The sequence below is a fragment of the Dreissena polymorpha genome, chromosome 9 (genome assembly GCF_020536995.1).
Source record: "Dreissena polymorpha isolate Duluth1 chromosome 9, UMN_Dpol_1.0, whole genome shotgun sequence".
In the NCBI taxonomy this organism is placed as follows: Eukaryota; Metazoa; Mollusca; class Bivalvia; order Myida; family Dreissenidae; genus Dreissena; species Dreissena polymorpha.
Window position 1 is genome coordinate 6781350 of NC_068363.1, and position 13274 is coordinate 6794623.

The 13274-nt window shown below is 37.1% G+C and overlaps 1 protein-coding gene across 20 annotated transcripts in view; it reads left to right on the plus strand.

Moving 5' to 3' along the window:
* Positions 1–12197, plus strand: part of LOC127845497 (heat shock protein hsp-6-like) — a 33912-nt gene extending 21715 nt beyond the window's left edge. For 19 of the 20 annotated variants that reach the window (XM_052376452.1, XM_052376465.1, XM_052376468.1 and 16 more), the window contains 4 exons: positions 1221–1325; positions 1909–2026; positions 5823–5917; positions 10041–10799. In XM_052376452.1, coding sequence (XP_052232412.1) covers positions 1221–1325; positions 1909–2026; positions 5823–5917; positions 10041–10640 — 918 coding nt within the window. In that variant the 3' untranslated portion in view covers positions 10641–10799. Of the gene's footprint in view, positions 1–1220; positions 1326–1908; positions 2027–5822; positions 5918–10040; positions 10800–10836 lie in introns of those variants that run through there. The other variant, XM_052376473.1, reaches the window with a different exon arrangement.
* The last annotated feature ends 1077 nt before the right edge of the window (positions 12198–13274 follow it).

Genomic DNA, 13274 nt, shown 5'->3' on the forward strand with positions numbered 1-13274 from the left:
AACATGGGCCTTTGAATGGTTTTGTGCTTTACGTTTCAGTAGTGTTGTGTATTGCTGTATGTTGATGTAACCACTTCATAATTTTCAATTATCAAATAATGCGCAATTTGCATCCATTTAATTTATTAAACTGCAATAATTTTGTCCTCTAAAAAATATATGTTCTATCCCTAGGAACATGTTTGATCTTTTGCTCAACTCTGTAAACAAACGCAGAATTATGCAGTACAAAATTGCAATGCACTAAAGGAACTTACACTGTAATGCGTAAACATAGCTTTGTACAAATTAAATAGTCTTAACAGTTTACCGTACTGTTGAAAGCTGAAAAAAAATTGTGTGAAGACAAATAAAAAATCTCCATGCATGTGTGCTAAAGCAAAGTTGGTTAGCCTAGCAACAGTCCTTCAGCATTGCAAATCCTTAAACGGTTATTGCATAGTGAAATTTTTTAGTAAATCAACTTCACTTGTTTAAGTGCCAAAGTATGTCAAATTCCTGTTTGATAGCTATCATTCAGGGCCAGATCTTTGGTAAAGGAACTGTTGGAAATCTTTCACGGTCAAGTTGTACATCCTTGACAGTGGACAAGCAGCCAGCTACATAACATGATATAGCAACAAATTTATCATTTTATCAAACAAATATTTGGCCCATTGTCATCATTCACAAACTCCTGTTTTTGCCAGAGATATTTGTGATTTTTAAAATTTATTAAATTGATAAAAATATCAAAACTGTTCTTTGTCCTTGTCATTCATGTGTTTGTGACCGGATTCTTTTTCTTAATGTAATACTGAAACATTCTGTTCAGTAAGTTAACTTATAAACTGTCTAATTTTGGTTTAAATTTTGACAGTAGCCTCTTCAAGGCTATAAAAGTTACCAATCAAATTAATAAGCGTAACATTCGATAAATAAGAATGCTCGTTTCGTATAAGCTAGATATCCATCGGCTTATTGTTTTAGTCTAGGATACCGTTCAAAATTGAGACTAAGACTGTTTGTAGTCATAAGCCAGGTGCACAACTCTGAAATCAGGCAGAATTTTAAAAGTAATCTGATAAACTGCCAGAAAATTGTTTCAAACTTCGTTGCCCAGACGGACTTTCTAATTAAGATATTTACTTTCTTGTACTTAAATCCCATTTCCCTCAGGTATGGGCGACCACTTGTTTCTATCACTGGAAGTGTTTCACTTACGGCGTCCGTGTTTTCAGGTGTACTCGACGGCCGCTGACGGCCAGACGACTGTAGAGATCAAGGTGTTCCAGGGGGAGAGAGAGATCACCACACACAACAAGCTTCTCGGGCAGTTCATGCTGGTAAGTTGGTTACTCATTGAGTATTGTTCAAGGAAAAGTGGGCCTAATGCATGTTCGTAGTCGTTCAATAATCGCCTGTTCAGTTTGCACAGGCTTATAAGGGACAACATTTTCAGCTTGTATGGTACTTTTTGCTTAAAGGAAGGCTCTTCTAAACAACAAAAACAGTCGGATAGTTTGGTCCCTGATTTACCCAGCCAACCGCACTGGATAATCTGGGATGACACTGGACTCGCATGAATTTAGCCCAGTTTTTCCCTGAACGAGGCTCAATTTATTTACTTGTAGACAGAAATCTTATCCCTCTGTTTGTTTGTTTGTCAAAGGGTTGGCATGTGCTTTTGGTGACCTACTGAAAATAAATTGACATGATTGGTCATCAGAATATTTTAATCTTCTGTCAATATTTTTTAAAAATTACATATGAGTAGACTAATATGGCCTGTGAAATTTGATTGCTGTTCCTCCTTTTTGATATAACCACATGACAAAAATTGTCAACACTCTTGATCTATGTAATGAATACCATGAATATCTTGCCCCGTGGAGTGCCCCACTTGATCTATGTAATGTATGTTTCCAGAGTGGTATTCCCCCCATGCCCCGTGGAGTGCCCCAAATTGAGGTGGTGTTTGACATCGATGCTAACGGCATTGTGAATGTGTCTGCCAGGGAGCAGGGAACTGGAAAGGAACAGCAGAGTATGTTACTCCATTGGCCAATGCTGTCGATGTTTGTTTTAACCTTTTTAGCTCATCTATTTTTTGAAAAAAAATTATGAGCTATTGTCATCACCTTGGCGTCGGCGTCGGCGTTGGCGTCCGGTTAAGTTTTGCGTTTAGGTCCACTTTTCTCAGAAAGTATCAATGCTATTGCATTCAAACTTGGTACACTTACTTACTATCATGAGAGGACTGGGCAGGCAAAATAAGATAACTCTGGCGTGCAATTTGACAGGATTATGTGCCCTTTTTATACTTAGAAAATTGAAAATTTTGGTTAAGTTTTGTGTTTAGGTCCATTTTATTCCGTAAGTATCAAAGCTATTGCTTTCATACTTGCAACACTTACTAACTATCATAAGGGGACTGTGCAGGAAAAGTAATGTAACTCTGACTGGCATTTTGACAGAATTATGGGCCCTTTTTATACTTTGAAAATTTGGTTAAGTTTTGTGTTTAGGTCCACTTTATTCCTACAGTATCAAAGCTATTGCTTTCATACTTGCAACACTTACTAACTATCATAAGGGGACTGTGCAGGCAAAGTTATGTAACTCTGACTGGCATTTGGACGGAATTATGGGCCCTTTATACTTAGAAAATTGAAAATTTTGTTAAGTTTTGTGTTTTGGTCCACTTTACCTCTAAAGTATCATAGATATTGCTTTCATACTTGGAACACTCGCAAACTATCATAAGGGTACAGTAAAAGGACAAGTTGCATAACTCTGGATGTCATTTTTACGGAATTATGGCCCTTTTTTGACTTAGTAACTTTGAATATATGGTTAAATTTTGTGTTTCGATCCACTTTACTTCTTAAGTATCAAGGCTATTGCTTTCAAACTTCAAATACTTTCATGCTATCATGAGGTTACTGTACCTGGCAAGTTGAATTTTACCTTGACCTTTGAATGACCTTGACTCTCAAGGTCAAATTATTAAATTTCTCTAAAATTGCCATAACTTCTTTATTTATGATTAGATTTGATTGATACTTTGACAAAACTACTCTTACCTGACATACCACAATAGACTCCACCCAAACCATCGCCCGTGCCCCCCCCCCCCCCCACCCCCCCCCCTATTTTTTTTTTTTTTTTTTTTTTTTTTTTTTAAGATCATCTCACAAATGACCACCACACCCTCACACTATACCCCCCCACCCCACCCCCTCCCCAATTTTTTTTTTAAACGGTTAAAAAATAAAACTATTTATTTTGATTATTTTATGTTTGAAATACCGTCCAACCATCGCACCCAAGAATCCCCCCCCCCACCCCCCCCCCTCCCCCCACCCGAATCCCCCCCCCCCCCCCCCCCTATTTTTTTTTTTTTTTTTTTTTTAAGATCATCTCACAAATTACCACCACACCCTCACACTATACCCCCCCCACCTCACCCCCCCCCCCCCCAATTTTTTTTTATGAAACGGTTAAAAAACACAAATATTTATTTTTATTATTTTATGTTTGAAATACCGTCCAACCATCGCACCCAAGAATCCCCCCCCACCCCCCCACCACCCCCACCCCCCCCACCCCCGATTTTTTTTTTCCTTTTTTTCGCATTTTGGGAAGAAAATGTAATAAATGTCCACACCCCCACACAATGCACCGCTCTTCACTCCACCCCTCCCTCCTTTGTGATTGAAAATGAGAGTCCCTTCACCTTTAAAAAGAAAATAGATGAGCGGTCTGCACCCGCAAGGCGGTGCTCTCGTTTTAAATGGCTGTTGCCCTTAGGATTGGGAAAAATCACTACTGTTTGACTTAAATTGAATTACTTATTTTGGCTTACAAATATTATAAAATTGAGATTAAGTGTTTTGAACATCATAATTGATAAGGTTCAACTCATATAGCTGGATATGGAGATACACTGAAAATTGCTGTAAAGAAAGAAACTTTTTGGAAATGTTAAATTAAGATATTTAGGCAGTGTTCTGCCGTGAATCTTTACTGTTGGGGACAGGGACCCATTAGGGTTTAAAAAGTGGGGACAAAAAGGAAAAATCTGGGGACACCGTAATATATTTGTAGCAGAATTAAATTTTCAGAAACTAATTAACATTTACTTGCACACTTAAATTTGCTTGATTTCTTCGTACTGTAAGCCAGTCCACAGGATGTAACATTCTAATTCAAACTTGAACATTTTTTTTAACTTTTTAAAACTGTCAAACAATTGTCAACATATTTATAAAACTTTGAACAGATTTATGGTCATTGGACTCAGCATTGCTTATCAAAGTCCTTGTTCGATATTAAGAATTACCGATAGTAAAGGCGTTTTCTTTTTTGTGCTTTATGCACAAACTGCATGTCATTTTGTTAATGTCAAACAGTGACAAAGACAATTTTCAAAGACAATTTGCTTGGAATGTACATTTAGGGGCAGACTTTTTTGTCATTGCTAAACGATGTTGGGACTAGGGAAGACTCTATTGGAATGTTGTTATTATTATCATCATATTTTCTAAGTTTACTTGCTGGAGAAAAAAAAAAAAGGAGTTTGTTTTCTTCGGCCGGTCACTTTCCGCCATTTTGATAGGTATGGAAATTTCCTTGATATCTTATTGGTTGTTATAATCTCAACTTACCAATGAAATAAAGTGTTATTAATGTAAATTAACCATTGGCTGCAAAATGACGTCATGTCCAGTTAAATAATTTGTTCTAGTTACACATTCACTCGATTACTATACCGACTTACAAATTGAATCAATGAGTTTTTATTCTTAATTTCTTTGCGCCCGCGGGCCCATATACGGAAAACGGGTGGGGACAAATCTTTTATTTTTGCGCCAATGACGCAACGGCGCATCCACGGCAGAACACTGTTTAGGTAGTCATTTGGGGATATGTTTTTTTAGATTAAGCATGTGGCCTAATTGAGGTCCAAAATTTGACCTAAAAAAAGCCACTGCCTGTGCCTATAAAAAACATTGTGGTCTTTACTGGAATTATTATAACGTTTACTTTAGTATATAATTAAAATAACTAAAAATAATAAAGTACTAATGTTTAACTTAATAAAATTATTGAAATAAATACTTTTTATTGTTGTTTAGTAAAGATATTTCCTTACTTTTAAAGTAAGATTATAAAGTTATAGCTTGGTTGATATCCTTTCACTCATATCTGCCAATTTTACGATAGGGAAGGAATCCTTTTATCCATGAAGGCAAAATAAACAAAAAGACTGCTTCTTCCTGTTACTAGACGCGTTAAGCTAATAAAAATAATCAACATTACTACAAATATACTAGTCATCCAGTCATCTGACTTACTTTAAAAAAAACCCACCTATTCTGATGTGTAGCATGCCTCCTTATTTTGTTTCCAGGTGTGGTTCTGTCGACAGGAAGTTATTTAACCTCCCCTTCTCCCTGACTGTTACTAGTCTGGAGTTTTTATGAGCCCGGTTCTGGGAAAACAGCTTAATGGGTGTGCGTAAATTGTTATCCTTGACTATCATGTGCAGTCTGAGCAGGCCATCAGGGTCTACACTTTGTTTGAATCAGGCCTCTTCTGAATGACAATCCAATCCAGTGTAGGTGGAAAGCTTCATCCCTGATTAGCCTGTGTAGGGACTGCACTGTCTAATCTAAGACTACACTTACACATATGCACTCAGCCACATTTCCCCAAAACTCAAATAAAACCTCATTATGAGTAAGGTTATGATACTGTTGTCATTATGTTATTTAACCTCCCTTCCCCCTTGTTGTTTCTAGTCTGATTTTCAATACAAACCCTATTGATGTTTCTAGTTGTGATCCAGTCATCAGGTGGTCTTTCCAAGGACGAGATCGAGAACATGGTGAGAAACGCTGAGAAGTACGCTGCGGAAGATGCCAAAAAGAAGGTACACTGCTTACGCTTGTCTTCACTTATGTATATGACACAGTTTCAGTTTTAACTCTTTATTATTTTATTTTTTTAAGACTTCATGGAAAAGTTGAAAATAGGGCTTGTATTTAACTATTTTGCCAGTGACTTATTTTTGGATGAGATATAATATGTTTTTACTTGCAATTTGATGAAGTAAAAGCAAACTCTTCTAAATGGTACTTAACCTTTTTTATGCCCCCCTTGGAAGAAGAGGGGGTATATTGCTTTGCTCATGTCGGTCGGGCGGTCGGTAGGTCGGTCGGTCCGTCCGTCCACCAGGTGGTTGTCATACGATAACTCAAGAACGCTTGGGCCTAGGATCATGAAACTTCATAGGTACATTGATCATGACTCGCAGATGACCCCTATTGATTTTGAGGTCACTAGGTCAAAGGTCAAGGTCACGGTGACTCGAAATAGTAAAATGGTTTTTGAATGATAACTCAAGAATGCATACGCGGCCAACAGGGCACACTCTGAACAATATTACTGAAGCAACTGGTTTGTAATCCTAAATCTATAATTATCAGTCCAATGAAACATCATCATTTGAGTAAAAGTAAAGTGGATCAGTAAAAATATTATCAGAATATGAGATTTTTTTGTACATTTTGTATATTGAATATTGTGTTAATGTTTAATTTTGTTGATTAACATAAATATAAGCAGGACAGGGGAGGTAATACACTATTATATCTTTCTTATATACAGGGGAAACAAATGCAATAAGTTTAAATTTCATGTTTAATAAATAGAGGATATTTGTTTTTGTCAGTGTGAGATCATTTGTTATTTTTTTCATTGTCCCTTGACATATTGCTTTTATATTTTGCATACTTGTTAACCATTATCACCTCAACCTATAAACAAGAGCAGACAACTCTATCAAGCATTTTGTCATAATTATTGCCCCTTTTATACTTAGAATATGCATATATTTGATAAATCTATGTTAAAGTTTGCGTACTACCCCAAATATTTCCTATATCCTTTGACATATTTCTTTTATATGTTGCATACTTGTTTACCAACATGACCCCAACCTATAAACAAGAGCAGACCACTGTATCAAGCATTTTGAAATAATTATGGCCCCTTTTACACTTAGATAATTGAACATTTTGCTTAAATTGCCATAACTTCTTTATTTATGATCACATTTTATTATTACTTTGACTAAACTACACTTACCTGAATACCACAATGGATTCCACCCAAAACAAAACCCCACGCCCCTACCAGAATCCCTTCCCCCCCAACCTCACCCCCCCATTTTTTTTATAAACATCTAATAAATACCCCACCCCAAATTATACCCCTCTCTCACCTCCCTATCCCCCACTCCCAACCCCCCAATTTTTTTTAAACATCTATTTAATTACCCCACGCAACATTATACCCCCCCTCTCACTCCCCCTACCCCCCCCACCCCCACCCCCATTTTTTTAAACATCTTATAAATTGCCACACCCCACATTATACCCCCCTCTCACTCCCCCCCCTACCCCCACCCCCCATTTTTTTTAAACATCTAATAAATTACCACACACCACATTATACCCCCCCTCTCACCCCCAACCCCCCTACCAGAATCCCCCCCCCCCAACCTCACCCCCCCGAATTTTTTTTTAAACATCATCTAATTAATTGCCACACCCCACATTATACCCCCCTCTCGCCCCCTACCCCTCCACCCCCCAAAATATTTTTTTTAAACATCTAATAAATTGCCACACCCCACATAATACCCCCCTCTCACTCCCCCCTACCCCAACCCCCCCCTCATTTTTTTTTAAACATCTAATAAATTACCAAAACCCACATTATACCCCTGCTCACTCCCCCCTAACCCCCCAGCCCCCAATTGTTTTTTTTTTAACATCTTATAAATTACCACAACCCTCTCATCCCTCACTCCCCTACCCCCCACCCCCCCCCCCTCCATTTTTTTTAAAACATCTTATACATTACCATACCCCACATTATACTCCCCCTCTCACCCCCAAACCCCCCCCCCCCCCCCCCAAATTATTTTTTTTAAACATTTATTAATTACCCACCCCACATTATACCCCCCTCTCACTCCCCCCTACCACCCACCCCCATTTTTTTTTGTTTAAACATCTAATAAATTACCACTACCCACATTATACCCCCCTCTCACCCCCCTACCCCCCTCTACCCCCCCCCCCCCTCCTCAAAATAAAAACTTGTTTTTTTCCCTCTTTTTAGTTTTGAAAGATCACTCATAAATTATTGAATATGAACAATTTCCCCATGATGGCTTACGTTATACTGTCAATCACTCGAATAGTCGATCGCGCTGTCCTCTGATAGCTCTTGTTAGGTCACAAGGTCAAAGGTCAAGGTTACAGTGACTCGAAATAGTAAAATGGTTTCCGGATGATAACTCAAGAATGCTTACGCCTAGGATCATGAAACATTGATCATGACTGGCAGATGACCCCTATTGATTTTCAGGTCACTAGGTCAAAGGTCAAGGTCACAGTTACTCGAAATAGTACAATGGTTTCCGGATGATAACTTACATTAGGTCAAAGGTCAAGGTCACAGTGACAAAAAACGTATTCACACAATGGCTGCCACTACAACTGAGAGCCCATATGGGGGGCATGCATGTTTTACAAACAGCCCTTGTTTATTTATTTTTTTTTGAGGGGGGAGTTTTCAGGCGGGACAAAAGACATATTTTAGCCTAATTAAGATTCGTACGCCTTTGCCTTTTAGTGAATTACCGGTAAGCATTTGGATTTGGGGACGAATCTCATCGTTTCAAGCAGACGTAACCAGGGTGCAGGATCACGTGACTTTTTCCCCAATTAAACGTTACTGCATTAAACAAGTGGTGCTTTTTTCCTCAATAAGGTTTTAAAACAAATTTTCTTAAGAATGCCAACTAGTGCATAAAATACGGATTTTTATGCTGCTTATGGAAATGTAAAATACACCAGAATAACTTTATCTTATAAGCATGTGTTCTTGTTCAAAAATTCTATTTTTATTGGATTCATGTATACGGATTTGCATCAGGCATAGTGAAATGTTGTCACTGATTTCAAAAGTATTCAATTATTTATTGTTATACCTTAAGATATCGTCACAAACTGCATGAAAAACTGTCTTTTATGCACTTAAGATGAATGCGAAAGTATTTCAATATAGTTTGAGATGTTTGCAAAAATTAAGTTCTTAACGGTGTGTTTACATTCTGTCCAGCTCCTGTGTAAGCCCCTGAAAAACCCCTTGATTCTGCACCCTGGTAATATCTTTTGATTATTTCGTGAATTACCTTACTGTATAAACACATTTGTTGTAGAAATACTATTTTGAGAATGTTGAGAAATTTGTTATTGGATTTATTTAGTATTACATATTTAGGGGTTTTATCGTACTATTGTAGTCAGGTTGCTGACATCTTAATTGAGTTGGTAGTTACTTATATATTTACATCTTTTTTTATTGAGTGTGTACATGTTCTGTATAGATTTGGGTTGATGCATATGCGTTGAAAAAAATGAAAAGGAACATTATCCATCAAAAATGTCTCAAGTGATGGTTCATATATCATGCATTGGCACCACCTCCTGTCCTTAGTGCCACTTCTATGGCATTGATTCCATCTCTAAAAAATATAAAATTATGTATTATATCCACAAGAAGTCAATGTGTTTGTTCAAACAGCGACTAGTAAATGTTGCACACAATCGTTTTATGTATTTAGCGTATTAATCCGGTGGACATTTTCTTGTAACACAGACAAAAAACCATCGAATTGCTTTTAAAAAGTCCACTATGGCACAACTTATAAAGCCCCTCAAGTATTCAAATGGGCTGTGATTGTATGTTTTTGTTCATGTGGGGATGCATTAATTTTCGCTGAATCACACTACTTTGTCCGATTAAAAGAAGTGAAATATGTTTAACAAAAATATATAACTTACCCTGTAGAATTATCCTTGACATTTAAAGACATCCGTTAGCGCGACCTCGGAATTAGAATTGACTTCTTTATAAATGCATCGGCACAGTGAGGTAGCGCTCGTGATAAATGGCCGTGATAAAGATTTATCTTTCAGCCACTCAGCAAAAGCCATAAGCGTCAAAAGTGGACCCATTTCATATGCGTTGAAATACGGAACGAGACATTGAAGAAAGAACTATTGAAGGTCCAGGACAGGATTGAACAGAGGTACCCGCAGTATGCCGTATTCAGGATCCCTAGTTGTGACTTCCATATAACTTTGGAAGTCTTATCGTTACCGGAGGAGTCTGACGTCCGTAAATGCGTGTCCATACTGGACCAAATCAAGAAAGATATTGGCTCTAACATGTTCATGTGCAGCGAAATTTTGTTGAAAGGAATTGGTCAGTTTGGAGACCGGGTTATATTTGCCAAAATAACACTTTCAGAGCATTTTTACACTTGCAGAAAAATGATTCAGCAGACTTTAGTTAAATCAAACATAAAGTGCGAAAATAACAGTAAGAGATTTATTCCTCATATGACTCTGTTTAAAATTAAAGATTCGCCAGAATGGAAACTTACTGAAAAACTGAATCTGCGCAAGTTTTTTAAAACACAGTTCGGTTTTCAGTCGTTTGACAATGTACAGCTCTGTGAAATGGGCGAACGTTCTAATGAGTTTTATAAAACTGTTTGGGGTTATTGGGAATAATGCGGCCAAATGTTATGGTCACTTTAGGTTGGATAATCGACATGCATTTTAATCTTAAAACAATTAAACAGTTAAATTGTTTAATTTTAATTCTTATTCAAGTCAACTGTACAATTTTGAAATTGAATATAACTATACGACAAATACCGTTAACTTGAAGTGTGTTATTATAAATGTAATTTCAATTCATGAACAGCAATGAGATAAGGATCCAGATGCTTAGTAGATGGACAAGACCTGGGAAAAGCTGAAGAGACTCGCCCAGAACCAAGACCCTGGAGGAAGTTTGTGGGCGGCCTAGATTACATGATTAAGACATGGGTGCAGCATAAACGCTGAGGATATATGTGTACACTGAATATATTTTCATAACGTACTTGATGCTTAATCATGCTTTATCGTTTCATGCTTGGTATTGTTTTATGAAGTTGCAAGTTAATTTGAATGACAGCTGCAGTAAACTTCTATTTCTTGTAAAGTATGTTTATAAATGTAAACAAAATCATTTGTTAGCTCATCTATTTTTTGAAAAAAAATTATGAGCTATTGTCATCACCTTGGCGTCTGCGTTGGCGTCCGGTTAAGTTTTGCGTTTAGGTCCACTTTTCTCAGAAAGAATCAATGCTATTGCATTCAAACTTGGTACACTTACCTACTATCATGAGGGGACTGGGCAGGCAAAGTAAGATAACTCTGGCGTGCATTTTGACAGAATTATGTGCCCTTTTTATACTTAGAAAATTGAAAATTTTGGTTAAGTTTTGTGTTTAGGTCCATTTTATTCCTTAAGTATCAAAGCTATTGCTTTAATACTTGCAACACTTACTAACTATCATAAGGGGACTGTGCAGGCAAAGTTATGTAACTCTGACTGGCATTTTGACAGAATTATGTGCCCTTTTTATACTTAGAAAATTGAAAATTTGGTTAAGTTTTGTGTTTAGGTCCACTTTATTCCTACAGTATCGAAGCTATTGCTTTCATACTTGCAACACTTATTAACTATCATAAGGGGACTGTGCAGGCAAAGTTATGTAACTCTGACTGGCATTTGGACGGAATTATGGGCCCTTTATACTTAGAAAATTGAAAATTTGGTTAAGTTTTGTGTTTTGGTCCACTTTACCCCTAAAGTATCATAGATATTGCTTCCATACTTGGAGCACTCGCAAACTATCATAAGGGTACAGTAAAAGGACAAGTTGCATAACTCTGGTTGTCATTTTTACGGGATTATGGCCCTTTTTTGACTTAGTAACTTTGAATATATGGTTAAATTTTGTGTTTCAATCCACTTTACTTCTAAAGTATCAAGGCTATTGCTTTCAAACTTCAAATACTTTCATGCTATCATGAGGTTACTGTACCTGGCAAGTTGAATTTTACCTTGACCTTTGAATGACCTCGACTCTCAAGGTCAAATTATTAAATTTTGCATAAATTGCCATAACTTCTTTATTTATGATTAGATTTGATTGATACTTTGACAAAACTACTATTACCTGACATACCACAATAGACTCCACCCAAACCATCCCCCCTGCCCTGCCCCCCTCCCCCCCGAATCCCCCCCCCCTATTTTTTTTTTTTAAGATCATCTCACAAATGACCACCACACCCTCCCACTATACCCCCCCCCACCCCCCACCCCCACCCCAGCCCCCCCAAATATTTTTTTTTGAAATGGTTAAAAAACACAAATATTTATTTTTATTATTTTAGTTTTGAAATACCGTCCAACCATTGCACCCAAGAATCCCCCCCCCCCCCACCCCGATTTTTTTTTTCATTTTTTCCCGCATTTTTCGCATTTTTGGAAGATAATGTAATAATTGTCCACACCCATACACTATACACCCCTCGTCACTCCACCCCTCCCTCCTTTGTGATTGAAATTGAGAGTCCCTTCACCTTTAAAAAGAAAATAGATGAGCGGTCTACACCCGCAAGGCGGTGCTCTTGTTTGAATATGTTGTTATTTGATACTGTATTTATAATTAGGGTTTATTATGTTATTAGTTAATTAATGTTATCAATTAAAATGTTCTGCTATAAATAGCAATAAGAAACAAAGGATGTGTTTGTGAAACCCATATATTTGACCTTTGACCTTTAAGGATGACATTGACCTTGACCTTTCACCACTCAGTTTCAAAATGTGCAGCTCTATGAAATACACATGAATGCCAAATATTAATTTGCTATCTTCAATATTGCAAAAGTGTACATTAAATGAGCGATTTATATATTTCACCTTTGCCAATGAAGGTTGACCTTGACCTTTTACCACTCAAAATGTGCAGCTCCATGAGATACACATGCATGCCAAATATGAAGTTGCTATCTTCAATATTGCAAAAGTTATGGCGAATGTTAAAGTTTGCACAAACAAACAAACAAAGCAACAAAGACAGGGCAAAAACAATATGTCCCCCACTAAAGTGGTTGGGACATACAAACGTAATGTTTTAACCTCACCGAACCAATGAAAACTTAAGTCAATTATTAGATGATTCCCCAGCGTGACAAATAAAATTGCTTATACGCGCGAGATAAAAAACCTTTTAAAAGTTATTTCTTCAAGGTTGTGTAATGCTGTGACTTGCTGTTTTATATGATTCTTAAGCAACTGAA